Source organism: Battus philenor, unplaced genomic scaffold (genome assembly GCF_028537555.1).
Source record: "Battus philenor isolate CCGP_79_NKW_IND1 unplaced genomic scaffold, ilBatPhil1.0.hap1 SCAF_20, whole genome shotgun sequence".
In the NCBI taxonomy this organism is placed as follows: domain Eukaryota; kingdom Metazoa; phylum Arthropoda; class Insecta; order Lepidoptera; family Papilionidae; genus Battus; species Battus philenor.
Window position 1 is genome coordinate 7332188 of NW_027181683.1, and position 14059 is coordinate 7346246.

General features: G+C 32.7%; 1 protein-coding gene across 1 annotated transcript; it reads left to right on the forward strand.

Moving 5' to 3' along the window:
* Positions 1-4784: 4784 nt before the first annotated feature.
* On the forward strand, positions 4785-13334 carry LOC137922968 (trypsin-4). The gene is made up of 8 exons (XM_068766083.1): positions 4785-4854; positions 5427-5625; positions 6702-6819; positions 7236-7365; positions 8735-8855; positions 9813-10060; positions 12167-12274; positions 12982-13334. Exons 1-8 carry the CDS (start codon positions 4785-4787, stop codon positions 13158-13160), a joined length of 1173 nt encoding a protein of 390 aa, XP_068622184.1. The 3' UTR covers positions 13161-13334.
* Positions 13335-14059: the final 725 nt, after the last annotated feature.

Below are 14059 nucleotides of genomic sequence, written 5' to 3' on the forward strand. Positions count from 1 at the left end.
CAACAAAAGAAACTAACTAAAGGTTAATTAATATCCTTTCTCTCGATTTCTGTTACGCGCTGAAAGGATGCAATAAAATATAGTGCCTATAAAATAGAAGCTATAATAATCATGACAGCGCATCAGTGTAAAACCAGCCTTACAGCGACTGGTTTTGAGAAATCCAGTGACAGTCAAGCTGTGATCGCAGCAGTAGGCTGACGCATATTTAAACTCAAACTTTTACATTTCGCGGTAAATCATAAATTGAAACGTCTCGAATTGTATTTAAAATTTGAATTTAAAACTGGTATGATTTAAAAAACGGTTTCCGATAACAGTTTATTTATAAAAAATTTAAAAAAATATTATTATTGCTCTTTATTAGTATTTAATAAGAAAATAATTGCATGATTTGTTTCTTGTGAGATTTGCGGAGTGAAAGTGTTTCTAGATCTAAAAGTGAAAGGCGCTGATCTTGTCAACGAGTGAGTATACTATAATGTGGTCCTAAAAAGCCTGTTTTGATTGGTTCAATCGGGTTAGGTGCAGAGAAAAGTAGGATGATGGCAAAGTCGACACAGTTATACATAATATCAAAACTTTCGTTATTAAATTGTGTTTACTTCGGATTTCGTATTACAAATTTTGTCTGCCGAATAAAATAATAAAAATATAATGTAGTAAAGTTATACATCCATGTATATATATATATATATATGTGTACATATAGGTATATATATATTAATATAAATACAATGAATTTGCATACGAAATTTCCACCCATATATTGACTTATCACGATATCTCTAGAACCGTGTAAGGCTTATAAATGTCAAATTTGGTTGGAATATTTGTTTTGGTGAATTCTTACCAAATGGGGGCGTTAATTATGTTTGTGGAGCAGGCGGGAGACAGTAACTCGTATATATAACTTGTGAATAACTAAAATCTTTTTGTTTGGCTTCGAAAATAAGTTATGGCACTTGTATTAAAAATACATGGTGTTTATATAACATGCCTATATGAGGTACATAGACACTTTTTATATAGTTGTCAAAGTCGTGTCTTAATTTTGCTAGTAGTTTTAGAAATATACACCTATATTTCTAAAACTTAAATGACAGATGAACAATCTAAAAATTGCTGAGTTCAAAACTCATACAGCTCTTTGATATTCTTAAATGATAGGAAAAGTGAGGCAATCATCGATTGTAAGTAATACATACCTTCAATTACAATGTGGCGCTTATTTCTAACATCATTTGTAGTATGTTCATGATTTTATTCCGACTGAAATTTTGGCGACATAACGATTACTCCAAGAAGAATTTTGATGACATTTCAAATTTTATGTATGTGTATGTATATTATGTGTGTATATATATATATATATATGTATATATATATATATATATATATATATATATATATATATATATATATATCGAGAAATTTGATAGAAATATTCCCTTGCTCAGTAACCATCCAGCAATTTTTTTTGGAGCAGAGTTTCACTGTGGACATGAAGGTATTTTCAGATGGCAGGATGCCCGAGGGAGCCGAATCTAGGCTTGATAAATTGCTATTGCCTGGCTAGTAGTAATCCTAGTAAAATTAAATTCCTCTCGTAAGTGTGGTTGAGAGAACATTCATTAAGCAAAGATATTTTCGAACTATAGGTCCTTTAGGTATAAAACTTACCAGAATATATTTTTGACATGTTAATTATTTTCTACAATAAATTGGAAATTATACTTACTAAAGAAGGGACCTCGCGTAACGAGCAGGGCAGGGCTAAGCTCTTTGTACAGTGTTTTATATTACGTTATTGCTACAAAAATAATACAAAACAAAGATGCCAAATACAAAATTTTTGTAGCGAAAATATTTTGAATACGAAATGAAAAAGCATATTAAAAGGTAAAAAGCATATTTTACTTGCTGATTGGCGCCTGTCAACTATCGACCAAATATTATTTGTCATTATGTCGGAAATTCATGCACAATAACAATTCATGCATTATATTAAAAGATCTTTTTCGGGACGGACTAGTACTGTTAGCCTATCCGTATTCACATTTTCACCGAACTCAAGGTGGACTAACACTTGATCTTTATAATGATAAAGCTTTTCACTCAAAAATTACAGAATAAAAAGAGGCGTTTACTTGAAAATAATATATCAAGGATATTATATATATTAGCCGATGTTGTATCGAAAGCAGTTTTAATGCTAATGGCTCCAGAGTGAAAAGCATTATTAAGAGCGTAAACAAAAAAAAACTTTCTTATTTAGACTGTTATATTTATTTGCCTTCGTTACTACAATAATAATTAAAAAAAGAAATGAAAGGAGCTGGTACTTATCTAATTTTTCTCTCAAATAAACAGTCACGATTAATTGAACACATTATATTTGCAAATATTGAGGATACAATTAGTGGTAAATTTTAAATTCAAGATCGCAACTCATAGGTTATAATAAACAGGACAACATTCTAGTTAAGTACTGGATTCTCATTACATATAAATATGACAGTTGAATATTTGATGGCTTTTTCGTATTAATATGCATTTAGATAAACGTTTCATTGTTATCTAAAAATGTCTAAAAAACTAGAAACTTCGTCATCATCGTCGTCATTTCAGCCCTTAGACGCCCACTGCAAGGCATGGGCCTACCCCAAAGATATCTATGGGGGGATATGCCATAATCGTTACGCTTGGTAAGCAGAATGGCGAACGTAGTGTGATACTATGGTACACAGACTCATCGCCTTATATTCTAGAAACTTATTTATGAACATTGGCAATCTCATATAAATTAGTGCACAAATTATGAATTACATAAGATTGTATCCTGGAAATCAACCCGCGATCTACAATCGAAAATCTCCGCCTGTAAAAGACTATCACTTCTCTTTAAATAGATTTATTAACCAACAAAATGAATTTATATGCAATGCTTTGATAATGAAAAATTTGGTCTTTTGTATACTTTAAAATTGACCTATGTAAGAAACAATCAAGGAATATGTAAAAAACGTTAATAATATTTGAAAAAATCGGCTACATATTTTTAATGTGATTCATTTGATTTCAGTGGTATGTATTGTATTGAAACGGATTTATATCTGTATTACTTTCATTATAACAATTTTTGTGCACAACCTTTCGTAAAAAGTATGAATAATTTCAAGCAAATAGCGGTTAACTGTAAATTTAATGCTTCTTCAAAGAAAGTAGGTCAAACACAAAGCGCTTTTTGTTTTAAGTTTGAAACTCCAACTTTTTCTTTTTGAGCAGATCTTCAGTGACTCGAAACAAAAAAATTCTTTGGATTTGAATTTAAACTCAATGACGAAATCTATGTAACTTAATAATAAAACGTTCTTATGAATATATTTATTGCTAGCTTTCACTCGCCCGCTTCACAAACTTAATAAACGCCCCTTGCGGGTAGAATTTCATAAAATTCATTCTTAGCTGACATCTACCAGACGAATGAAATATTCCTACTCAATTTGAAATTTAAAAGTTTTATAGTTACGGAGATATCATGATGGATTTGTATGCACAAAAACAGAAACTTCTCATATATTATATATATTTAACTTGTTACAATAATTATGCTAATACATTCTCAGTAATTTCTTACTTTTCGCCGATTATATTGCTCTTTATTTTCTTTTATTATTACATCCATTGTATTTTAACTCTCACTTGACTACCTCCCGTCGGACAGTAGCAGCCTGTGTGCAGAGATAGTAATAAAGACTGTAGCACTTCCAAAGTACCAATTAACAGAGGGAAAGCGGTAAACGCACCACCGCGCTTCTAGGTAATGGTCTTATATTAAAAACATTATATTTAAAGAAGGCTGTCAATTGTTGATAGCTAGTACATGTATTATTAGATGACAATAACCTTCTTAATTATAGTGATAAAAAATTAAAAATCTTTTTGAAATTATAAATGTTATAGCTATTAAATGAGTATTGTCTTAAATATACAGTGTGATTGGTTACAGACGTAAAAGCTTTAAAGGGCGAATAGCTCGTTTATCAATACAAACCCTTTTACAAACAACACAAACCCTTTCACAAACAAGCTTTTACACCATCCAATTATTTCCAATTATCCTGTATGTAGCGATCGCTCTAAAATATATGACATTAATATTTTTACTATTCGAATGCGACAGGCCAACTTATTATATATAATTAAACTTCATGTTTTGTGCGAATTTTGAAATCACTTTTCCCCACTACAGTATCATAAAGTTATTGAATATTTTTAAAACCATTCTTTTTGGACAAGGTATACCATACATTATTTTGCATAAAATGAGCTATACATTAACTGTTCCAAAGCTTTTACGCCTGTAGTCAATCACCCTATATAAATTTCACAACGACAATAAACAGAAGGATGGACAAAAAAGGTAGGATCGATTATCATAAACAAATTCATATTCGTCCATTGTTTTAGACTTGGATGGTGATAATGGAATAACAAAAGTTTTCTTAGAGTGATATTTTATGACGGTTTGCTTTATCTTTTACATAATCTATAGTCCTATTAAAAAAATCCAATAAAAGAAATTTTCTTTCTAGCCTCTTTTCTGAATAAAACACGTGATACGCTAACTAACGATATGTCCGAACTATACAACTTTATAAAAGCGCCATGTCAAGGGTGAATAACGATAATAGAAAATGTATTTGTATAAAACATTCAGAACATACAAAAACTTCCAAAGTTATATGTTTGGAAAAACCTTCCCACGCCAAAGTCACAAGATGGCGCCTGAAAAGGATGACAAAATGGCGGATGAGCACAAAAGTTCTTATCCCTTTAATGATTTTGAATGTAACTGGTCAAACTGGAGCTGTAGAAGGTAAAGTAAATTTTGATTATTAAATTTCTAAAAAAAATATTATAAATCACTTAAAATTTATGTATAATATTTGCAAACTTTTAGAGTTAAATTTCTACTTGAATTGCTTATTATTAAATAAGTTAAAGTAACTAATGATTGTAGTGGTTGTCAACACTTTATAAAAATTTAAAGGGTTTACATGCAATTACTTTTTTTAAAGATGTGCACATAATACATATGCTCATATATTTATTTATCATTTTGCTAATTTTCCAATAAACTATTCGCGACGCACATACTAAGTGAAATATTGAACAGAAATCAATGCAAAAACACGCTGAACCACAAGTTAAATAGAAATCAACCAAAACACAGGAGCAATTAACACAAGAACAAAAGAACGCGTTCGCACTGTGCAAACAATATATGAGACAAATTGTACATTGTCTGGTATTAATTCTGTCGGACGAAAATAGCATTGAGTTAAGTGATTTAGTTAGGATAAATTATAGGTATTTTTTATTAATTAATAGGTATGAATGAATTCGATTTAAACTTTCAGCTCTGACCAGTCGCATGATAGCTTCCTTCTTCGGTTATCCAACGACATGCAGCATAGGATCTGAAGTTAAACCTTGTACTCTGTCAGTGAGTTGCTGGTTACGAGGAGGCACAAGGCTTAAAGGCTGTGGCAGCAGTTGGTTATTCTCCTGCTGTGGCCCGGCAGAGCCTGTTAGAAACAACGACGTATTCGATAATGTGTAAGATTTGACAGTTATTTTGACCTATATGACAACTTATTTCACTAAAATAGATTACTGGTATATGCGGTATGTAGGTGCCAGTGAGAGTGACTCTTAGAGTGAAATGAGAGCCAGTCTACTATATATAATCGTAATTGACCCAAAAACAACGACAGCTATTATTTGAGTCTCTACATCCGTATTCAAGACGGCGTTCTAATTTAAATTCGAATGAGCAATAATTGTTTACTCTAAGGTATTGATGACAGTACTGACAAGTAATATAATCAATTCACATTTACCCGAGTGTTGCATTCACATGAATGCAACACTCGGGTTATAGTTGTTTATGTAATAAACTGGCAAACAATTTATCCTTCAGTTAAACTTTACAGATATTGGTTAACCAAAGGTTTTTACAATCTTTAAAAATCATTTAAATTTATAATATCATGATTTTATATCATTTATGATTTTTCATATGAGATTAGCGACTTTCGTGTACTAATTTAATAGTTATCGCACTGCTCTCTCCGTGATGTGAACCTGTATTGTCCGTTTTTAACTTTGGTCGTTCCCATTGTATTAGCACTGTTTACATTTTGTGTTAAGTTATACTAAACGTATGTATGTGTCATATTATTATTGTAAAATTGTAACAACTTTAAACTTTAAATATGTTTATATTTAAATAAGCAATATGCGGAAATTTACAACACGATTTCAAAATATTAAAGTGATCTGTAATAACACCTTATCATCATTCAGCCATAGTAAGTTATCTACTGGAAATAGCCTTCTCCTAAAGATTTCCGATAAGACCCATAGGAAACTTTCTGCATCCAACATCTTCCACTGGCCTTATTCAACTGGCCAACCCGCTAAGCTTTGTCGATATCTTCCATTCGTCTACATATCTCTACGTTACTCGTAAAGAATTTCAGAACATAGCCCTCTCTATTGCTCATTGAGTGACTATGTGCTTGCAAATGTGATCTGATTGAGCTACCTTACACATTTTTCTTAGACTTACTCTTTAGGCCCTAAAGGATACTGGAAGTTTACTTAATTCTAAATATGTATATATTTTACAGTATATCATCATCGGAGTGGAAATACAAAGTAGCTCCACCGAAGCTGCGTTTAGTTCCTCAGAGAAATGTAGTTCCAGCTAACGTATTTCGGCGACGGGCTGATGATGATCTTACGCAGGTACAAAATAAAATATTGTCACTGAAATCACAAACATTAAAAGTTAGAGTGAATGTTTATAAACATTTAAAAAATCACTTTGGATATTTTTCATCGCTGTTTCTTTATTTGCCCCATTTGTCTAGCCGCCGACAACCCTTTAAGAATCAATCAAATTCTTATGTTTTACTTCATTCATGTTTCTCATCTTCTTTCACATCAGTTTGTATAATCACAATAACTCTTTGCTCACTTTCAAAATAGAATTCATTAAATGGTATATATCTCTTCGCACAGCGATATTTAGTTCATTAGTTTTTTAATAAATACCGTTTTGATTCAGTGTCTAAGTTTTTTATCTACACTGAGACAGACAAATGGTATAAACGCATTTTCCTCAGATATATTAATTTAAATAATGTTTATGATATTTTCAGATTGATTGCGGATTGCCATCGAATAGGATATTACAAAAAAGAATCATTGGAGGTAGAGAAGCTCGATTCGCTGAATTCCCTTGGCAAGCACATGTCAGAATATCAGAATTTCAATGTGGAGGTGTATTAGGTAATCTAAATTTTATGTATATGTTTATGATGCTTTATAAAGAACATCCATATCCATATTGTACTACAGAAAGCCCCTGTCTTATGCGCGGCAAAACGGGAGAATATCAGCCGCTCCGTTTCGACAGCACGCTATCATCACCCATGGTATATATAGATATAGATATAGATGAATATTCACGAAAATAGCCATAAGGCAAACCAAAAATTAAAATTTCTTCAGATAAAAATAATTGTTACTTTATGAAAGAATTGCTACATTAAACATTAAAGATACTAATTATTAATTTAAATTGAAACATAGACTATTTTCTCTTTTAACAGTTAAAATAAAAAACATATTTATTTGTAAATTATAAATCTTACTCTGCAATACAAACGAAGTATGCAGTAAAAGTTTTCCTGTAATGAATAAGCGGTAACACCTGGCTATTGACGAATTAAAATAACAATTCTTTGATTTTACTCCATCAACAATGACCTGTTTAAATATTTTTAGCCAAACGCGGCGTTAAATTAACATTAAAGAGACACTTGTCACGCACCAGTACCATTTTGAGGTCAATGATGTTTAATTAATATTTTCTCTCCAAACATTGAATTCAACAATGTGAATTTAGATCAGTGATTTTTGTTACATTATGTTGCGATGACCTCCAAATTATATATATTTATATATACCTGTTTATTGTTTCAAAGGAAACTGGCTTTCTTAGACAAATAATATTTATTCAGCTGCACCGATTGCGTAAAAAATTAAAGTGAAAATTAATTTTAAAGAATTGGTTAAATTAAACATAATCGAGAACTAGTATAATAGCCGCAGAATGACGTACTTATTTCTATAACTATATGTAAATAATAAATGGTTCTTAATTTCAAATTGAACTTATAAAGATACAGCCAAATCTTAATATACTGTCGATTAGGTGGACTCTGAAATTTATCTATATTAGCAAACTCATCACAACATAACGATTTAGGTAATGAATTAAATACATAGGCAATACGCAACTGCATAACAATTGAATCGTCGAAGCAAGGAGATAGAAGAGTTGCTGGCTCCCTAGAATGGTATCGCATATATAATTTTTCTCTGCTAATTAATTTTTATTATCGTAGGTAAGTTTTGGTGAATCAAACTTTATAAAATAATGCCAATTTTATAGGCTCTAATTTTATCAAATCATATTACTTGATCAATGACGAGTACTAATACGCCTTAAAATAAACAGCATAAAAATAGTGCAGCGAAAACTTTTACAATTACATTTCAATTCCGGAGAGCTTCGCATTATGCGATGGTGAAGCATTATATAAGATTATCTTGTCAGTTGGTTGATAATTTTTAACAAATTTTTCTTGAACAGTCTCGCGGTGGTTTGTCGCGACGGCGGCTCACTGCGTCTCTCGTGCTCGACCACGTGACATCGCAGTCTGGTTGGGAGCCCTCGATACAACGGCCGGGGCACACACAGCCCGAAAACTTGGGTACATTAGCAATTATTTAATTTAATCAGTGGGGCCTTAAGGTTATGGAGTGGAGACCACAAACTGACAAGTGTAGCACAGAACGCCCGCTTACAAGGTGAACAGAAAACCTTCTTAAGGGCGTTGGAAGACGCTAGATGCATCCCGCTTTCAACAGGTCCTATTTTAAATCTACGAAAGAGACCTTTAGCCAACTGTGGAAATTCTTTGGCTAAAATGATAATGATTATTATTTATATTATTTTACCTTTTTTATTTACTCTATCGACTTTTTTAATTTATTTATATTCTTTTTCTTCAGGAATATGTATACTATTTCTCACGGAGACAAGAACAGGATCCGTTCTCCTACAGCTTCTAAAATTCCTACGATGTTACTTCTCCTTATTACTTTCTTGCTAACGTAAACTTAGGAGATAAAAATCTCCCCTTTTCAACCAGTCGTATTGTAAATCGAACTTTTAACTCACCTTCCCTATCTCGGTCATCGAGAGTTCCAGGATATCAAAATGGCTTGATGAATGCCGATAAATTGCTACATTGCTATTCATTAGCCGTAGGGCGATCGTTGCTGGACATAGGTCTAAAGATTTCTGCATCCAGTATCTTCCAACATCCCTAACAATCTGTTACAATCCATATTATTCAACGCTTTATGCTTGTAAACGACCACCTTCAGGATGAACTTCACACGAGCTCTGTGACCTTCCACTGCCACTTCTACTTGCTAATCCGCCAGACTATGCCTTCTTCTATCTCATAGAGAAACTAAGCATAACCCTTTAGTCCGTGGCTCGTTGAGCTTGCCCATGGTGTGAATCCACGTTCACCAACTTCACTTACTTTTGTAGAGTAATTTAGTCCCATAACACGTAGTGTTCATAAAAATAAAATGGTTTTGCCTTACTAATAAATATAAAGATTAATAACAAAAGAAAACTTTTATTTACTTCACAGGGTCGTACAAAAAATTCTTCACCCATTGTTTCAATTCCGCATGACACAACCGGATCGGTATGATATTGCGCTTTTAAAACTTTCTCGACCTATAACATACACGGGGCACATTTTGCCCATATGTCTACCAGAGTTGGATTTGGAATTAAGAGGGAAGTCCGGCGTCATAGCCGGTTGGGGCAAAACTGATGCTAGCAATGGACATACTGGCACTAATTTACTTCGATCGGCCACCGTTCCCATTCTCAGTAAGTTTATTACTACAAATTGTACATATTAACTATTAATGTATTAACTCATTAGATGTTAGGTATTAGTCTAAGAAATAATATACCAGCATTTATTTTTAACCTCATTCAAATTCGTATTAGATAACTTACATACCATGATCAGATAATAAAACGCCTAAAATTAAATTTTATTATTAGGACCTTGAATAAGTTTTCGCTGTTTTTTGAAAGATGGCGTTGCGGCACTCTGTGCCTGAAATTTCGTACGGTAACAAATCACCAAAGTAGTGCTATATGTAACCTCAAATTATAGTAGAATAGAGTTTACCACAGTGTCAACGACATATTTATTTGCCTTTTGTGAAAATGTGTACTTTTGTGCCAAATAAAGTGTTTTTGTGGGGAATTTTATTGCACTGCTTTATTCAGAAAAAATCTGCAGCAGAAGCACACAGAATTCTCGTTGAGACATATGGTGACAGGGCTTTGTCGAATACAGCGTGCAGAGACTGGTTTAGGCGCTTCAAAAATAATGATTTTGACCTTGAAGACAAAGAGCGTTCTGGAGCACCGACAAAATTTGAAGACTAAGAATTGGAGGCATTGCTTGAAGAAGATCCATGTCAGACGTTAGTAGAGCTTGGGAAAACGTTACAAGTAGATGCGTCAACAGTTTCAAAACGTTTAAAAGCGTTAGGAATGATCCAAAAGCAAGAACATTGGGTGCCGTATGAGTTGAAGCCGAGAGACGTAGAGCGACGTTTTCTCATGTGTGAATTGTTGCTTCAACGACAAATATGAAAAGGTTTTCTGCACCGTATCGTCACTGGGGATGAAAAGTGGATTCACTACGACAATCCAAAGCGAAAAAAATCGTGGGGTATGCCGGGTCACGCATCAACATCGTCGCCTATACCAAATATCCATGGTTCTAAGCTTCTTCTCTGCATTTGGTGTGATCTAGGTGATTATGAGCTGCTTAAACCTAATGAAACTATCACGGGAGCTCGCTATCGACTTCAGTTGATGCGTTTGAGTCGCGCTCTGAAAGAAAAACGGCCACTATACGAGCAGGGACACGACAAAGTGATTTTATTACATGATAATGCTCGGCCACATGTGGCAAAAACAGTCAAAACTTACCTGGAAACACTTCAATGGGAAATTCTACCCCACCCGCCGTATTCACCGGACATAGCCCCCTCCGATTACCACTTGTTTCGGTCGATGGCGCACGGTTCAAGCGAGCAGCGCTTCCATTTTTTTGAAGAAGCCGAAAAACGGCTTGATTCATGGATTGCCTCGAAAGATGAGTCACTTTTCCGACGGGGGATTCAATTGCTACCAGAGAGATGGGAGAAAGTGGTCTCTAATGATGGACAATACTTTGAGTAATGTCATTGTAAGCATTGTATTTTAAATAAAAAATTTGTGAAAAAAAAAACAGCGAGAACTTATTCAAGGTCCTAATATCTTAATTCCGAAATTCGATAAAATTGTAAATTAACTACTAATCAAACCTACGGTGTAAAATCTGTTATTAAATATTAGTAGTATTATTTATTTATAAAGGGCGGTTGGTTAAAGGTGTATTTTGAAGCATTTATCAGCAAAATGCTTCAAAGCTTATACTCTTATTTCCAATCACCTCTATAAAATGATTATTCCAAAATAATAAATAATTACTTCAGAGTCATTTTATAATACTCTTAAATAATAAAAATTATGAAAATTAACAATTGGAATTAATTTACTACTTCATTATTTTGTAATTTGTGGCCCGTCTGGCACAAGCAGCTATGGTCGTCCTGGAATATTTCGGTACAAAAATGTATTCCATAATAGCCACCATTTGTATGTTATTTAAAAATAAATTAAATTCTGTAAAAAGAACATTTTTCACTTCTTTTTCATTCACAATTCGGATATATGTGCGACTAAGCCAACACTAACTTCAGATCATAACGTACCCAATTAATTAATCTCTGCCTATTTATTAATTCTTCCAACATACTTAAAGTTTCAAAAATGTAGATCTTGTAATATCTTATATTTTAAAGCACAAATATAACATTTGCTCTCCTTTAAAAATGATTATTTTATTACTTTGGTATTTTTTAACAGGCACCGAACAGTGTATCAATTGGCACCAAAGTAAACAAATCTCCGTAGAGATACATTCAGAGATGATCTGCGCTGGACATTCGGATGGCCATCAAGATGCATGTTTAGGTATAAACAAAAATAGATACTTTATTAAAAATCCGCCTTTATTAAAAAAAGCGGCCTGCACTCAACATCCTTCGTTAACCTTAAGGTTATTCCTACACTTTGTAGCTGGGTACTTTTGCGCTTGCCGGTATCTATTTCAGACTCTTAAAGCCTCTACAGTACACATCTCTTCATTCTTGATTCCATCCCGCAGAGAATAGCATAGTTTTTGCCGTGACAACTACTGCGAGCGTGCCAATGAGGGCCGAAGTGATAGATCACGACGTATGTTACCAGTGATGCTAAAAGTCATTAACACAGTATAAAGTAACACACATCATAACAAATCTTAATTATATCATAATTAAATCGAAAACCAAGCATATCCATGCAAAACCTCAAGATACTTTGAATTCATTTTACTTAGATCTAACCAACAACAATAATTTACAAATTTGTAAATTAGTAAATGTTCAACACGTGATCATAGATACCACAAAGGATTCGAAACATAAGGTTACAAAAGATTGTCGAGTCGCGCCCACGACGAGACGTGAAGGGGGTCGGGGGAACTCGCTGGACACGAACGGCGCAAGATTGTTCATCGTGACGATCTTTTGAAGAGGCTTGGGCCTATCTGCTGAAATGTTGATGACTCGAAACATCGCGAACAAAATTACAATAAACATCGTTATATGCCGTGAGTGACCTAATGTCTTTTTGTTTAGGTGACTCCGGTGGACCGCTGATAGTTTTAGATAGTGGACGTTACTACCTAGTCGGTATCACCTCAGCGGGATTTGGGTGCGGTGTTGACCATCAGCCCGGCATCTATCACAACGTTAAGGTTACCGCTGGTTGGATCAAAGGCGTTATTTCACCGTCTATCAATTACATTGACTTTTAATTATGTTTTAAATATCACAAATAAAGTACCATTCTTGTTGTAACAATACAGTTAAGTCTACCAAACAGGCAAAGTACGTTGTATAATGACATTTGAGAAATAAGTATGAAATGAAAAGCTAGAATTTTTTATGAATGTTTGTTATATTATTTTTATTACAGTCTACCATTTTTATGGAAAACAAAACAACAAAGATTAGTTAAAAGCTATACGTAACTCACAACAGTTCATTATGATATTATTATATTATTCGTTAAATCGAAATAAAGTATAATTATTGTATCCTCCAAAACATTGCAATGTTTTGATATTAAGAAAGCAGTATTATTTTACAATCTCTGTCACTAAGATATTTTAAAGAAAATATCGCCATTATAACGATTACGCTAAAATTTCTGTACTCATAATTAATAATTTAGATATTTTTTTGGATGTAATGACTCAGGTGAACAATGTTGGTTGAATCAGCGAATAACACAGCATGAACCAGATCAGGTAAACTAATTGATAAGTTTCTATTTACATTTATCATATAAATAATAAATGTGAAGAATGACGAAACAAAAAAATACAATACGATATTAAGAAAAGGTTTTAATTGTAAATCTTTGAATGTAATTATTGCTTTATATAAATAAATATTTATTTATCATGTATAATAAAGGAAAAAAATAAATATAAAAAAAGTATCGAGAATAAAACACATATACGTGATTTCATTCCCTTTTGACTATTTATTTAATTACTTCGTAGTGTTTAGAAAAGGAACGGCTTTGAATATTAGTTAGAAAAAATTGTTCCTTGATAAAGAATTCTGTTTAAATTTGATCTCTGTTAATTAAATTATTACTGTTATTAATATACAATTATTACAAAATAAATAATTAAAATTAGCTGTT